The sequence below is a fragment of the Nelumbo nucifera genome, chromosome 7 (assembly GCF_055504915.1).
Source record: "Nelumbo nucifera cultivar China Antique chromosome 7, China Antique-T2T, whole genome shotgun sequence".
NCBI classification, from domain to species: Eukaryota; Viridiplantae; Streptophyta; class Magnoliopsida; order Proteales; family Nelumbonaceae; genus Nelumbo; species Nelumbo nucifera.
Genome location: NC_142655.1, coordinates 1,638,555 through 1,655,944, shown reverse-complemented (window position 1 = coordinate 1,655,944; position 17,390 = coordinate 1,638,555). Strand labels below are relative to the sequence as shown.

General features: G+C 36.7%; 1 protein-coding gene and 1 non-coding gene across 3 annotated transcripts; both read right to left on the bottom strand.

Moving 5' to 3' along the window:
* Positions 1–8,219: 8,219 nt before the first annotated feature.
* On the bottom strand, positions 8,220–10,770 carry LOC104597647 (protein SOSEKI 1-like). Of its 2 annotated transcripts, XM_010259311.3 has the most exons (6): positions 10,636–10,770; positions 10,149–10,303; positions 9,999–10,068; positions 9,787–9,899; positions 9,144–9,684; positions 8,220–9,051 (listed from the first exon to the last, which is right to left on the bottom strand). In XM_010259311.3, exons 2-6 carry the CDS (start codon positions 10,297–10,299, stop codon positions 8,925–8,927), a joined length of 1,002 nt encoding a protein of 333 aa, XP_010257613.1. In that variant the 5' UTR covers positions 10,300–10,303; positions 10,636–10,770; the 3' UTR covers positions 8,220–8,924. The 2 variants fall into 2 exon arrangements, with proteins under 2 accessions (XP_010257613.1, XP_088748315.1); XM_088892189.1 differs by having other exon boundaries at positions 9,787–10,068.
* Positions 8,385–8,457, bottom strand: TRNAK-CUU (transfer RNA lysine (anticodon CUU)). Its single transcript has one exon. It is a non-coding gene; the product is annotated as a tRNA-Lys (tRNA).
* Positions 10,771–17,390: the final 6,620 nt, after the last annotated feature.

Genomic DNA, 17,390 nt, shown 5'->3' with positions numbered 1-17,390 from the left:
TGTGCGTGTGAGGAGCAGATCTGGTCTCCATTCCAACAACCTAATCTACCAACATGATCCAACACCCCACATCAAAAGATCCCACTTTTATAATGCCTCTCAGTCTCATGGTGAGATATGTGGTTTTATATTAAGTGTTTTGTTGATGGAAGATCCCAACTCGCCATTTGTATAGAATATTGGCATTGAATTCGGATCTCCTACCAACAAAATACGTTTTAAGATCCTATCATGGTTTTATCCAAGGTTCAAAGTATCGACATGTATTGGCTAATACGTATCGTTCCGGGGCCCTCCGATATGCTCATATAATGGGTGTATCGGAGGTCTAACCGGTTTAGGGGTAGAGGAGACCTAAACCGGCCCCCCTGAACCAGATGCGAAAAAAATAAAAATAAAAAAACTCTAAAATGTGTATCAGTTCACCCAATACGCCCCCATTGGCATATCAGGCATATCGATATTTTGAACCTTGGTTTTATCATACACGGTCTTTCCCACTTTTATGGTGGGTCCTAATCTCATGTTGAGATGTACGGTGTTAGATCAAGTTAGTAGGGTGTTGGAATCTATTTTGTTGGTGGGGTATTTGGACTTAAAATCTACACACATGGTGAAAACCTGGAATCTTGCTCCTATATTGAGAATATCTTCCCATGAACTAAACATAAATGTACGGAGATATAATGAAAGTGCAGTTGGATGCTATGTGAGAAGAACATCAACACACTGTTAAGTACTAACATTGGTTTGCTTAGACTTATTAGAGATTATTTGAAAGAGAATCCTCTCTCATGACATTTGGAATAGCATTTATGTTTGTACTCCTATCTGATGTAAAATTTGCACATTTGGTTCAGTTTGAAAAGAGTATAAATGCAAATATGTACAGCGTAAATACATATAAAATAATACAAAATATAAGGTTTTGCACTTTATTATTTGCATTTGTACTCCTTCCAAACTCAGTCTTTTTTGTTTCATTTTCTCTCATTGGTAATATAAATTTTTGACACAATTTGCACCAACATCCTTTTAACCAAGGTTTAATGTATCGATATAATATATTTGATATTGAACATACCAAAATGTATGAATAGGCCTAATGCAGATTTTTGAATTCCACTGCAAGTTATAAACATTCAAAATGTCAAAAAACCCCACTTTATACATTAATGCCCGCCCGTGAATTGACATCAATTTCGAACTGACACCTACCTCAACTGTAATTTGTGCCTAAAAATTCTGACCCTGAGCTGAATCGTCATTCTCCCTTGAACATATTATATTGATTTTCAAGGTTTTCAATATAACAAATAACAAGAGTTAGGTATTTTACAATCATTTGTATCATAACCTTGTCATACTTGATAGAGGTCATGAGACTGCCATTACAGCCTCAGTTTTAGTGTATCAATACAAGTTCAAAGTTTTTAAGCGAATTAGATTTTCAGATTTGAATTCAAAATCTATGCTTGTAAGATCCGATCAGATTTTCAGATTGAATCGAATGGGATTTGGGTATACTGTAATTTGTATCCGATCTGATGTATTTGCATCCCTATGAATTAGCATATATCAGAATTGATAAATCATTCTATTTAATGAAAATACTAGCGAAGGGGCCCTGCTTCGCAGGGGCTGAAATGGAACTGTTGACCCATTGATTAGGTATGTTCATGGGTTGGGTTGGGTCGGTTAACTGGCATTTTTTCAACCGACCCGACCTGGTCAGTTTACCTAGAAATGAAATCGAAACCGACCCAGTACTAAGTAAAACCGACCTGGTTGGTTTGAATCAGGTTGGGTCGGTTTTGTGAATGATTTTCTCGGTGTGAACGGTAAAGGATTCAAGTCTAAGAAAGCAAAGGCTGGATGCCTGAAAATAAAAAAAATGATTTGATGGATTAAAACTGATATTTTATAAATCAGAAATTTTATATATAATATGTATATTTATGAAATAAAGTTGAAATATATATATATATCCACAAATATATATCTGAAATATATATATATATATAGTAAAACTGAAATATATCAGATATATATATATATAATATCTGAAATATATTATATATATAATATATATCTAAGTCGGTTTGGGTCGGTTCGGTTTTACACATGAAAATCGAAACCAAACCGAACCATCGGTTTATGTTTTTTTGTAATCCAAAACCGACTAGTGCTGAAGAAAAACCGGCCAACTCGGATTGGATCGGACTGGGTTGGTCGGTTTGGGTCTTGTTATGAACAACCTTACCGTTGACCTAGTCCTGGGCCAAAAACCGTTGAATCAATCAACGATCCATTGACACGATCGGTTGAACCATCGATCCGTTGACCCATATAATGGTTTTTGGTCGTTTTTATTTTTTAATTGGGAACCATCTAGGCAACCAGTTCCATTTTATCTTAATCTCGACTTCTAGCTAAAAATCATTGAATCGATCAACGACACATTGACCCGGGCGGTCAAATCATTGACTCGGGCGGTCAAATCATTGACCTGTTCAATGGTTTTTAGTTATTTTTTTTATTTTTTTAATTTTTATTATCAGAACGGGCCATTTATTTGAACCAAACAGTTGAACCGTTGACCTGAAAACCAGTGGCCAGAATGATTCCATTTTCAGGTCGTATGAGTCACACACTCGAATGACATAACATGTATGGTACTTGATAGTGCACGATCCGTAAGCTCCTAGTTGGAAGATGACTTGGACCTTAGTCGTGTAGCAAGCTGGGGTGGCTAACCCGATGAGGTTGCTCTGATGCTTAAGTCAGTATTGGTTATGCGAGCTAAAAGTTTGTATGCTAGTAAGCTAGTTAGCAAATAATCGTGCGTACTGAATCTTAGGGGTTGATGCCCTTATATAGTTGGGATGCCATAGGTCTCTCAAAATGTTCTTGGAATCTTCGGCTTGTGATGTTGGGATCCGTTCCGCTTAGTTAGGGGAGTGACACATCGATTACGTGGCACCTTGGCATATATGGGTACCGAAGTGATTTTAGCTCCAAGGCGGCCGAGCACCCGAGCTCCCCGATTTGCTGACATGGCACTTTGTGTTGAGTTGTCGTCCTACTAGCAGGCCGCATCCACGTGTTCTTTATTTACTAGGTCGAGTCAAATCGCCCCTCATCAGTATTGCTTAATGGACCTCACACACTCAATTTTTTGCCTATAACTTTTGTTGTCAGAATGGGTCATCTGTTTTTTATTTTTTATTTTTTAATTGGGAACTGTCTAGGCAACTTATTCCGTTTGACCCCAATCCCAGTCCTTGGCCAAAAATTGTTGAATTAGTCAATGACCCATTGACCCGTTCAATAGTTTTTGGCCATTTTTTTTTTTAATTTTTGTTATCAGAACAGGCCACTCGTTCGAACCTGACGGTCGAACTGTCGACCCGAAAATCGATGGCCATAATGGTTCCATTTTCGGGTTGTATAAGTTACACGCTCGAATGACATAATATCGTGCTTTTTAAAACCGATCTGGAGACCAAACCGGTTAGGGGTCCAGTTACCGGGTCAAATGGTTTGACTGTTCGAATCGAATGGTCGGCCCGTTCTGACAAAAAAATAAAAAAAAATTGAAAAATGACCAAAACCATTCAAATGGTTCAAACAATTTGGTATCTAGTTATTAACAATATTTATAATAACTATTATATATTTATATACTTAGATAATTATATAAACAACAATTAGATAATTATAATAACTATATTATTAATTATATATAATAACTAAAACCGTTGAATCAGTCAATGACCCATTGACCTGAGTGGTCGAATCATCAACCCGTTGACTTGTTCAATGATTTTTGACCGTTTTTATTTTTTATTTTTAATTTTTGTTGTCAGAATGGGCCATTCGTCGACTCGAAAATCGGTGGTCAGAACGGTTCCATTTTCGGGTCGTATAAGTTACACGCTCGAATGACATAACATCATGGTTTTTAAAACTGACCTAGAGTTCGAACTGGTTAGGGGTCCGGTTACTGGGTCGAGTGATCCGACCGTTCAAACCAAACGATGGCTTATTCTGACAAAAAAATAAAAAACAGCCAAAACCGTTCGAACGGTTCGATATTTAGTTATTAACAATATTTATAATAACTATTATATATTTATATAATTAGATAATTATAATAATAATATTTATAATTATATATAATAACTATTATATATTTATCTAACAATATTTATATAATTAATAGGAAATGGGTTGCTTTCACGTAGAAATTACTTGCAGATTCCATTTCCTGGACGGAGAGAGCACCCCAATCCTATAAAAGATATTTTTAAGTTGAAAAAAAAAATCATAGTCTATTATCATTTGATCATGCCTGGGATGAATCCGGATTTGCTACTTATGGAGAGCACCTCCATATTTTGAGTGCTCTAACATTGAGGGCTGAAACGCTGGACAAAGATACTTTAAATATGTAAAGCGCCTGTACCTCAGTGGATAGAGCGTTTGTTTCCTAAGCTGAAAGTCATAGGTTCGACCCCTACCTGGCGCGTTTTCTACTTTAAATTGATTTGAGCAATTGATATTAAGAGTAAATTTAGAAAATAAATCCATTTTAAAAATATAGATCGAAAGGGTTTAAACTAGTAACAATTAATAGGAAGAAACAAATTTAGAAAATAAACACTTTTATGGAAAATAACTATATGGGTATTTTGGACATTTTCATGCCTCTTGTTAGAGGATTCTAATGAAGAGAATCTGTTTGCAAAAAATTCAAGGGAGATAATTGCAATTACCAAACTTTAAGGGAAGTTTTAACAAAAGTCAGAAGCTTCAGGGGAGGTTTCACCAATTTACCTTTTGTAATTATGATCAAGCGATTTTGTATGGTTGTTTCTTCAACGGTATTATATTACGAATCTGGATCTTAGTGCGTCCTGCACAAGTTCCTGAACGTTCAATTGAAGGATTCCATTTAAGCATCCCATCATGTGCAAATGTGGTACATACAAAGAATGTAAACGGACGTCAAACACCCTTTTTCCTATTAAACATTAGAAAATTAAATGAAGAAGAAAGACATAACAGTTTGAATAAATTTACCCATAAGAGACGTGAGGGAGAGGGGTTCCCACAAATCCTGTCTTTTTCCCAATTCCACATTCTACTCCACCGTTACCACCAGTTTCGATAATTCGGTAGTTATTACCTCTCCTCCATCGTGTAATGGTGGCATAGGAGGAACTATTCATCCTCTGCATCCTTTGTCAAATAGATGTTGCACTGTCTCGCCACCTCCCAACCTCTCCCTTTCTCAGGCCTAGTCCAACTCCATCTAGTTGAAGTCTTCTTTTTATTTTTCTCAATTGGTCTCTCATCTGTCATTGCTTTCTTTATGGAGATAAAAATAAAACTCATAAATAATAATTAGATTAGACTTGTAGATCTATAATTTGGCACAATGGAAAAGAACTTGGGAGTATCAAATTGTTTCTGTACAAACATTTTGATTTGATAATGAGATTGGTATTGAATTATTTGTTCTTTCTACAAAGTTATTATCATTTTTTTTTATTTTTAAAATGCAAATTAAGATGATTCTTTTCTCTCTCTCTCTCTCTTTTTCTTTATGTTTGTTTGGAAATACCAAAAAGTTTATGGTGGTGGAATGATGGTTTGGGAAACAAAATGGAATGAGCATCCTCCAATTCACCGACCATGTGTTGTGGGTGTGTGGAAATTAACAGTAGAAAGCCGTGATGGTGAATAGAACGATGGTTCTGGGAAACCAAAAGAGTCAAAACTTTCCAAATGGCAAACAATGGGAGAAGCAGGGGTGATAGCAGTCAGACAGAATACCCACTTAAATCATGATATGTCTTATCCAAACTGAAATCACGATATGTCTTATTGGAAAGAATTTCTATGTCAGTATGTCACCTGTCTAGTAGGAAACAAAAAGGGTGATGATGGTGAGGATAAAGGGTTTGTTGGTAAAAACATGAAGAAGATGACCCCTGTTATCCTCCACCAAATTTGTTTCTCATGACTGGGTTGGATGGTCGAAACTTTTTTTTTTTATTAATAACTTTCTAAAATTAATTAAATAAATTAAATGAACATCTTGTGACATCCATTAAATTGTTCGCACATGTGCAACATTCATAATGTATGTGTGATGCTGATTTGTCGTGGTATGTTTGGATGTACAGGAAGTTGTGTAGAACGGGCTGTGCAAGAGATCCAAACTCAATACATTGAGGCTGTGTTCAGTTTGAATAGGAAAAAGTAGGAAAATCTTTATAAACCTTATAGACTTGGCTAGCTTTCCCTACTTTTTCCTTCAAAGCCATACAAAGCCTGAGATTTTATTGCTGTTATAATGCTACGATTTTACTAAATTTTCACACAAAAATGATTTAGGCACACCGCACACCATACCACAGTTGATTTAATTTGATATGTACGCACCAGTTTCTGGGTTGAATAATCGGACCATCCAGTTAGAATAGACCAATTTGACTGTCTAGTCAGTGGGTTGTTGATCAAACCAACGGTTTTTTAAATTTTGACCTAGGAGCGGTTTTAGGGTGAAACGGAACCAATTACCTGACTAATTCCTTCCCGGGTCAACTGGTCCTATCCAATTTTTAAAAACATGCATTTTATAAAGGAAAATCAATAGCGGATAACTTCTCACAACAAAAACTGTCCCAACACGATCTTATCTGCGTCCACCATGGGAGTTTGGGACCAGTGCAGCATGAGATATTTAATTTTTTTGTCCCTTGAAGACGAAGATGAAGGTCAATCTCGGAGTAAGCCAGAATTTGAATTGGCTAACCATTAAAATCCAACTGTTTATTTTAGTGGGGGCTTGATTTGTCTCTGCATAAAAGTGTGCAAGACAAGATCCTTGTGTATTAATTTCCATTCCATTTACATTTCTCAGAATTGGCCAGATTCTGAATTCTATCAAATGCTTGTGAGTTATCATCTTTCTTTCATTGTCATTGCCAGTGGCCAGTGGGAACAAAACAAAGAACCATTCCTTTTTTTTGTGGGCACAGGAGTTTGCTTAGAAGGAATAAGATAGCTATTTGGAAAACAAACAGCCTTGGGCTGTTTAATATTATTCTTTTAATTGAAATAGACAAATAAAGAAGTAAGTCAGGTAACGTATCATCACGTATAGGAAGCTTCAAGACAGCCCGAAAATTGAATCTGTAAGTGTATGTGTACTACAAATTTAAATCTTCCGCTGTCTATACAATAGAGTCTCTTACTAGTACATTCCCCCGTTCCAAAATCTGAAAAACTCTTTAAGTCATAACAACACTCTCAAAATAGAAAAACTCTTAAGATTGAAAGAGGCTCTTTTTTTGGTACATGGTCACTTTTATTACTTCAACCGGAAAATGTCAAAAGGGGCCCTTGACAGTGGAACAATTGGAATCATTTGAAGTCGATTTTTATTCCCAAGGATGGAAATGGAATTACGTCCGACACCAGTTGGATGGATATTCTGATTCCAAACCCATAATCCCCCAACCCAAACGGGCCCTTAATGTTCAAGAGAAATCCATCTACCTCACTACAAAGTACAAACAATACATCCTTTGTAAATTAATGAACACGTGTGCTCATTTTTGCATGTGAAAGCATGGGTATTTCAGCACTTTACCATAAACACACACACACACACAAAAAAAAAGTCCTCTTCATCTTGTTCTCAATGGATCTCTTCGCTTGATACTCTATTTAATTTTTGGGAAAAGTAGAGAGACACACGATGCAGAATTCTGAATTCCAGCCCCCCTACAACTAACCCTGTCCCTCCTATAAATCACATCCTGTCCATAAATTTGGCATCAATTCACGGTCATGATACATTCCCCCTGTATTTTGGGCCTAGTAAATTCTGAGTTGGGCTGATTTGTACTTCTCCCTTAATTTTTTTTCAAGACAATAACTCCATGGCGATAGGTGAGAGAAGGAAGCATCTCCATGGCGTCAGGTATCTTGTTATTCTGTTTTGAATAAAATCTCAGTACCATCGAACTCTGCTTTTTATTTTTTGTTTAATTCAACATGTTGGAGTGTGTTGTTATTCTGTTTTGAATCAAAACCTAGTACCATTAAGCTTTTATTTTTTTTTTAATGTGCCAAATTCATCTACAAAATTCTGAGAATTCTTGGAAATACATTTTTTTCTACAAGGATTTTGAGAATTAGAATTTTTAAAATTAATACCAAACAGAATTAGAAATACATTTTTATTTAAGAAATAAGTGCAATCATACAATTTTTTTATTTTCTAATGATACTCTTAAAAAGACGAACAAAAGGGATATTTGGTCCTGGAATCCATGACAGAAAAAAAAAAATGTAACATAAAATAACGCCCACCGTGGGGCTCGAACCCACGACCACAAGGTTAAGAGCCTTGCGCTCTACCGACTGAGCTAGACGGGCAACCACACCCACTTGTTTTCTTTACCCTTTTATCAGAACAGAGACCACTATAGAATGGAATGCGCAAATCGGATAATACAATTTGATTTTTCTCTCTATACTATAATTGCATTTCTCCCAATTCGTTGTTTCTTCTCGAAGCTGCAACATCATTTTCTTAAAAGAAAGAATTAAAGAAAAAAGCTGTCACAATGAACACCCTCAACTCCAGTTCCCTTCATGACCTCTAATGCGTCCGTAAAAAGAAATCTTCTTCGTGGAACGAGAGGTTTGTTTTTGGTCTTTGCAAGGAAGGATGACCGACATCTTCTGAGCCAGAACTGTACGACAGTTGTGGCAGCTCGTACAAGGTAGAACTTCCATTCTTGCTTGAGGCTTTCATTCCTTTACAGGTCTTCTGCAACCCCACCAAATTTCATGCAAACCGTACTGTTATCTTCAATTTATTATCGCAGCTCATTGTTCACTTAGAGCAATGTGTCTCGGCGACGACTGGCTTGTAAGCAGTACAGCTGCTGGCCAGTTTTCTGATTTGTGGGTTGATTTGATTCACTCGTCGTCTTCTTCGCATTCTTCTCTTCTGTCCAAATTGTTCTGAAAGCCCAACAATTAAAGCTTACAAAATGAGAAAACAAACAGACAACAGTTAATATTTATTGATCGAATCGATCGAATAGCGTGATTACATGTCGTTGTCGTGTTGTTGTTGGTTCCATGCACTACCAACAAGGATCCTCTCGGACCCACCCATCTTCTTCTCTTTACAGATCTTTGCTTCAGAGGAAGGATTCCTGGAAGCTTCATGAACCCGACTGACCACCACTGAATCGTTCGTGTCCACTGTACGGCACGCCATTAGGTTTCGAAACACGAGAGAAGCTCCGCTCGAGTAGCTCTTGCTCTTCAGTAACGGAGATCTCGTCGACGCTACTGCTGCTGGTGCTGGTTCGGCCTTGTCTATGTTCTTCTTGCTCTTCTTTCTCAGCAATGATCCGGGCAACAACGTTTCGTCAATCTTCTCCTTGGGTTCCTGCTGCTTCTCTTCATGCGTGAAGCCTGAATTCGATTTGGTTGAGTCGTCCGTCACCGTCGACGTTTTCGAGTTGAGCGGTTCTAAGCTTTCTTCCTCGATTTCAGTGGTCCTGGGAGGGATTTCTATCTTGGGTTCCAGTTTTTCACCATCGGTTTTTTGTGTTAAAGATTTCTTTTCACAGCATGAACAGCTATCTGTCAGTGATCAACACAGGAAAAAGAAAGCATTATTAGCGGCAATTAATTCATATAAATTTCTTTATTAATCGGAATTAAATTGAGGTTTAAATGGATTACAAAAGGGGACGACGGGGATTTCGGATCCTTTGAGGACGTATTCATTATCTGCGACTGGAGTTATGAGGTCATCGTCCATCAAGTCTTGCCATACATAACCCATCTTGTATCTCCTGCAATGAGAATCGATGCTAAACCAGAGCCAATTAGAACTGTCTGTGACTGTGAGCACCAGAGAAAACCATGGGCAGAAAATCATGTTCTTTTCTGACCTTTTGTACGACCAAGCAAAAGAATCTGGCATGTCTTTTCCTCGCAAAAACGAAAGCCATCTCTTAACATCTGCTCAGAAAAATAAAAACCAAATCGGGAACAGTTCATCACAGAGAGAGAGAGGACGGGGGGTATACGATGTGCCAAACCTCGCAAATGGACGCCATTTCGACTCAGGTGATGAACACGGATGAGGTGGGGATGCTCGATTCGACCCATTCGACTGAGAAAGTAAATGATATGAACTCGCCTCATCCCTCCTGCGCCTCCTCCTCCTCCTCCTCCTCCTTTGGCTTCCATTCTTCTGCAAAAGACGACCCAAATCTTCTTTTCAAGCAAAACCCATCAAGTTTTTGAAAAATTCTTTTTCTAATTAGAACAAAGAAAAGAAAACCCACTACCATACCACGCCAGAGAAATCAGAAATCGATGTCTGCCGGCTCTGATCCAGAAAAAAGGCCGACAAGAAAAACAAACATTCTCCCTCACTTTCCGACCATTGATTATACAACGACCACTTTTAATATAAACAAAAGCAAATTTGCAGCCAGGCGACAGCGAAAAAATCCCAACATCAAATATAAAAATGCAACAATTTCTCGTAGAAACCAAAAGAATGTGGAGATTCGACATTACCGATTTGTCTCTACCTCCTTCTTGATCCTAAAATTTGCCTTTCCTCGCTTTTAACGTCGCTTTGCTTTCTTGTTAGAGTCTTGAGAGTCGAGAGTCGAGACCAGAAGCGTTGGGTGACTGCTGTGAGTAGTGATTCTGCAGAGAAAGGTGATCGTCGACCGGATTTCGAGCTATTTATATATACGAAGAGTGCGGGGTGTTAACTTCTCAAGATAATCCGTTGATTTCCCGCGAGATTTGATCGTGGAGGGTATTTCGGTAATTGGAAGAGGGATAAATTGACAAAAGTGACCCCCATTTTTGGATTGGTTCAGTTCAACTAACCTATTGGCTATTGCTTTGCTTATAATATAATATTAATACCTATATATATAAAGCATTTAAAATTGAAGTGACCAAAGCACCCATGCTTAATTTTGTAAAATATTCAAAATTTGGTGGTTTTACAGGGATGCTTTTGGAATTACACAACATGGTCTATATCAAATCTGGTATGAAACAGGAAGGGGGGGGGGGGGGTGGTTTGTTCACCTAATTCTCGGTTCCTGATTCCTCTTAATATAATAAATATATATTTATTATATATATAACCGTTGGTTTATGATGTCATTGTTATTACTGTCATTATAGAAATATGATCCTATCTGGTCACTGAATGGGGAGTACTCTAACGACCAAAATCATAGCAAGTCGTCATCATGGAGGGTGGAATTTCACCATGTCTGCAGGGTGTTCGGATCTGGTCCCAAATAAGTAATTGCAGCTGTACACTGACTATATGCATATTCATGAGGTTGTATATATATATATATTTGGTTAGATTTGGATTGATAAATTTAGGTTTCAACATCGGCCAAAGTTTCATTTCAGTATTGGTACTGATAATCTTAATCCAATCCAATTCATCTAATTTATACAATCCACATCTTCTCTCAACAAAAGATATTTCAACACCCTTCCAATATGATCGCGATTCATGCACATATGGTATATATGGTGAATTCCCATCTCATGATGAGATGGGATTATGTTGGAATGAGGTTTGAAAGAGAGAGAGTATCAAAAGTAAGTTATAAAATAAGACCCGGCCAAAATGATTTTTATTATTGGCATCTTGTATTTTAAATAATTTAACATAAAAATAAATAGTCACAAATGTGAAAAATAGAAGCCGAATGAGATACATGTGAGCTTTGTTGTGAGAGGACCCTTCATCTCTGCTCTTTCATCTTTCTTGTATACATAGATTGATTGATATGCCGCTATTCTATGCGAGAGAAACCATCCTTTGCCTTGTAGGGGCAAAAATGAAATTATGACATGTATGATGCACGTGATCTTGTGTAAATGGCCCTAAAAATTACACTAACATATGGCCTATGTGTGTCAAATGGACCATTCACAAGATAAATTTAAGTAGTTTTAGAAAAGAAGGATATATTTTGGTGTAAAAAAAAAAGAAAGTAAAGGTATATTTAAGTAGTTTAGTCAAATTAATCAAAAGGTATATTAAAGGAAAATCTATGATGCGGGAAAACATGATACCACAAAGCCTTTGACCAATCAAATCCCTCCTGAATTTTGATGAAAATCCACCTGATTGGTTATCACTTTTATGATGTGGGTTGATTGAATATGATGATGTCTTTTGGCATCATAGTCAAACCCAATTAAACTATTTAAGTAATTAACCCAATAATTTTATATTCTAGTTGATACACCAAATCATTCTAATATGTCTAATGACAAAGTAGAGATTGAAAGGTTAATTGGATAAATTGTTAAAACCTCTCATAAGACTCAATTTAAAAAAAAAATACAAATATGTACAATGCAAATACATACAAAATATAAGGTTTTACGGTTTATATATTTGCATTCATATTCCTTCTTCTTTCAGATGTATCGAATCATTTTATTTTGCTTTAATGTTCGTTACTTGTTAGAGCAGTAAGCTACCTGCTACTAAGCTTTTATCGAAGAACAAAAATAATTTTCATCAAGTACGTACGTCATATTAAGAATTTAAGAAGCAGAGAGCTCGAGTTTCAACTCATTCAACGGAATGAAAAAGAAAAGCATAGAAATTCTTACTTATATTCTCTCAACTCTAAAGATCTCGGGAATACGAAATCGCGAAATTCCAGGGCAACAATGGTGGAGGTGATCACTGAACTGGTTCAACACAACAGATAACAGAGCCCAAGTTGGATGAGAGAGAATCTCGAGGTCAGGTTCTATTCAGTAATGCCGTTTGTAGTTGCAACAGTTTTCAACTGCAATTCATTTTTTTAGCAGCCTGAGAGAGTAGTATCAGTAGATTGCGTCCGTTTCTGTAGATGGTGTCATGGTGAATAGTTTAGTTTTGTCATGTCAGTGTCACACAACATGATGACGCTCTAAGCCTCTATTTATATATTTTTGCTTTTGTTTTAAACTTCAATTTCAACTACCATACATAGTGTCATGGTGTATTTCCCATCAATGTTTTAAGAACTGATTTAGAGGGACGAACCAGTTTTTATTTTCGGAATGTGGGTCACTGGTTTGATTACCTGGGTTGAATGGGTCAGATTGTAAATATGATTTTATACTTAATTTATATTTTTAATTTTGTTTTTATTTTATTTTTATAAAAATGTTTAAATTTAAGATTTTGAGGCCTATAAAAGTTTTTTTTTTTTTTTTGGGAGGGGGGGGGGGTGGAATAATGGGCAAGGTGCATAGATGTCAAAAAGTTATTAAAAAAAAAATAATCTCAATGTAAAATTATGGCATTTGAAAGTTTGAACATACATTGAGCATCCAATTTATAAAAATAGATTAATAATTCAAGCGCATGAATTGAATGGTTTTTGACCAGGTCAACATTTTTTTTGAGTAAATGTTAGATTTTAGGAGAACCAGACCCAAAATCGAAGTTGGGTAATGGTTCAAACGGTTCAAGTGGCCAGATGAACAACAGATTCAAAACACTACTTACCATTAAAGAGTAAAGAGTAACAATGTTAAAGATATCACGGTAACATGTTGCCTTTGCTTTATCATTGATTGGTTCACATTTGAGTTATGTTGCAGCAATTTACATATAATGCACCGTAGATTTTAGAAAGTGTACTATCATTCATCTAATATCAAATTGAATAAAAGTTGCATACAGACAAAGAATTCAGAACGGGACTAAAGAACCAACTTCTTGAGGCGTGAAAACTCTCCCCAGGAGTTGAGATCTGCTACCAACTAGACACTTCCAACATACACAACTGGCCACTGTAACTGCACACTAAGAACTTCTTCCCATAGGGAGATATTACCAATATACGGCTGTAATGGTATATTGGAACATTATTGGAAACATTTTTGATGGTAGAATATCCCTATCCCCTCCCAGTCCCCAGCGGGGAAATATCACAAGAGAGTAACAGCATCACAATGACAATACCCATTCGAGAATGGAATCCCAACTTCAAAAGTTGGGAACCTTTCTAACCATTCGTGTATCACAACTTAATTAATGGCTTTTGATTTATTTGATTCGTAGACGGGTAGGTACGAGTAGGGATGTGTGGCAAGAAAATTTTCATTGTTTATTATCTTAGAATTAGAATTAAATAGTATGGTACATGTGATGCTTGTTGTTATGGATACATCGCCTGACAGCACATTGCGGTGTAGTCACAGGCAACGGTACACACAGCAGGCTGCGTAGCAGCATGCACTGCCCGGCATCGTTTGGCAGCGCGTAGCACGCATCGCCCGACAGCAGCACGTGCTACACAGCAGCAGCAGTAGAGCGGGACCCACACGACAGCTCATTAGGGTGGGTCTACACTTATCTCTTCTCGCCAACTTGTCGTCAACTACTCCATCTTATCTTATCTTATCTTATCTTAAATGGGAGTTGTGTTACCATTAGGAGTAGGTAATTAGGAGTTTGAGTTTAACTAGGAATTTCCTTCTGTAATCTCCTATTTAAGGAGCCACGAATTAATGGAAAGGCATTGAATTTTCGATCAAGAGAAGTGCTTAAGAGAGTTAGGGTGATCTCTTGGACAAATCACCCCCTAGTTCGCCACAATAGGGTCAGCACGCAAAGGGAAGGGCAAGGGAAGGCTAGGATTTTTCCCCGTGGACCGCCCCGTGACGAGATCCTACATGCAATAATAATTTCAGAGATGTGTTTAAATATTTTTTTTATAAGATTTAGATTTTTTTGTAGTTTTTTATATTTTTATTGAAGTTCAAATTCTTATTATTTAATTATAACATTACGAATTGACTCATTTGACCTAATACAAAAAACCATTTTGTTTTTGTGTCAATTTTAAAATTCTTACTCTATTTCCATCATCAATAAAAATAATTTTTATTTGACTTATTTTTTGTGTAATATGATGAATGTGTAATATTAACGATGTTTCCTAACTTTTTATGGTTTTTCTATAGCTTTTTGTATTTCTATCTATTTTCTAATTTTTATTACTTAACTATGATTGATATGATGGGTTAACCTAGACCATTGAGTTGTTGACCTATCACCCAAGTGGAACAATTTTGTTTCCTAGTCATGGATTGAATCATTTATCTTTGTTTGATACATGTGATTAACATATAATATTAGAGTTATGTTTAACTATGACAACATAGGCTGACCCATTGACCCAAATGGTTGAACCATTGATGCACCATTTAGATAGGAAAGTGCTTTCATTTCTTGGTTGATTTTAAATATTTAGTATTTAATTATTGCATCTTTGATTCACTTGTTTAACCCAAGCCATTGAATTGCTTACATGCCACCTTGAAAATCAATTTTCATTTTCAGATCTATTTTTTAAATATAGGTTTTATAATATAAAAATTAGTATGTGTTCATAAATATGAATAGCAGAATTTAATGTTGAGGGACAAAAAAATACCTCTCAAGTATATGATTCAATGAGAGAGAATGAGAGTTAATGCCTTAAATATGAGATTTAATGAAGTAATAAAATACATCGAAAATCAATATCTAAATTACAAATTTATCCTCAATATACAATAACCAATTTCAAAGATATTTTAGTCAAGGAAAAGTCCAAAGCGTTGGGAGCTATTTACATGGTTAGTTTTATTTTTACTGATGTGACAATTATTTTTATTTTTACTACTGGGTCGGTTGTGATTCTTAATCTATTATCTCAATGTCCAAAAATCTTGATATTTTTTACCAATTTGGGACCAATTCTACCCTGTCCCGATCAAGACCTGATCTATTGACAACCCTACAAATACCCCTTTTTAAGTTGAATTGGAATCTACTTCTCATAGAGCGCACCTCACACCGACCTCACAGGCATATCCCACTGTGCATTGAGAACATCTCCCATGAATAATAACACAAAAATATGGGAGACATGGTAGGAAGTGCCTGTGAGGTGTGTTGTGTGAGGAGCTGATCCCAAAATTCTCGATTAGTACCCTGTACTTTGGCTCGGATGACAACTTGGTCCCCAAACTTTAAAATGTGACAATCCAATACTCAAACTTTCAAAATGTGACAATCCAGTACTTATCGTTAACAGTTCGTTAATCAACCATTAAGTGACATTTGAAAAGTCAAAAATGCCCTTTGAATGCTATCTAGTTCTCTTTATCAACCATCCAAACATTGACAAAAAACTGAACAGTCCCAAATCCTAGCCTCTTCTATTCAAAAAAATTGGTGATTGTTTAGAAGAATCTAGAATTTGGGACTATTCATTTTATTGTCAATGTTTGGATGATTGATAAAGAGAATTAGATGGCATTCTTAGAACTTTTTTGACTTTTCAAGTATCACTTAATGACTGATTAATGGACTTATTAACGGCTGGATTGTCACATTTTGAAGATTCAGATACTGGATTGTCATATTTTATGAATTATCGCATTTTAAAATTCAGGGGCTAAATTATCACTTGAGCCAAATCAGGATTTTTCACTTCTTTTTAAGTCAGGGAGGTCACCACCGCCAAGTTGTCACGGGGTTAATCGTTGATGCCCCGTGTGGCACTCGAATGGGGCGAGTAAGCCTAAGCAACAAAGCAAACACACACAAAAAGGCAATAAGATGGCACACGAATTAGCAAAAGGATATTTGTATTGCATTAATAGATGGCAAGTACAAGCGCACAGTTCTGTGTCGAGGGAATCTCGTGCTTAACCTTTACATGCTACTAATTCACTCAACTACCTACCTCCCCTCAAAGAGTACGTTAAGATTTTGGGGGAGTGACATAAGAAAACATCAAAAGAGTGGAAAATCATACTAGGTATTTACAATAACACCATTGGTGGTCCCCCCTTACAAGATACATACATAGCCCACTCATGACACACAAGATGACACCATGAAGGCACGTTGTAGGCACTCTAATGGCACGAAGGTAGGTGCTTGATGGCGCGGTGAAGGAGTCACTTGTGACAGTCTCCCCCACTCAATTCGATCTACGTCCTCGGAGATCGGCTTCGGCTGGTCCCATAGAGTCCCTGATGCGGAAGGAAGGTTCTTCTGCTGTTCCACGAATCGGTTGTCGTCCAAGGCTGAGGTGTATATTTTGGTGGCATGGTTAGGTTGGCTTGTTCTGTTGGGGTTTCCTATGGCTAAGTCCTTTCCTGGTGGCCTCAAGGTATGTTAGTGGCTAGTTCAGCTTGGCTATAGGGAATGTTTTGGCCAAGTAAGGGTCAAAATGGTATTTTGGATTGTATGGGTGTTGGTTCCCATGAATTTTTCC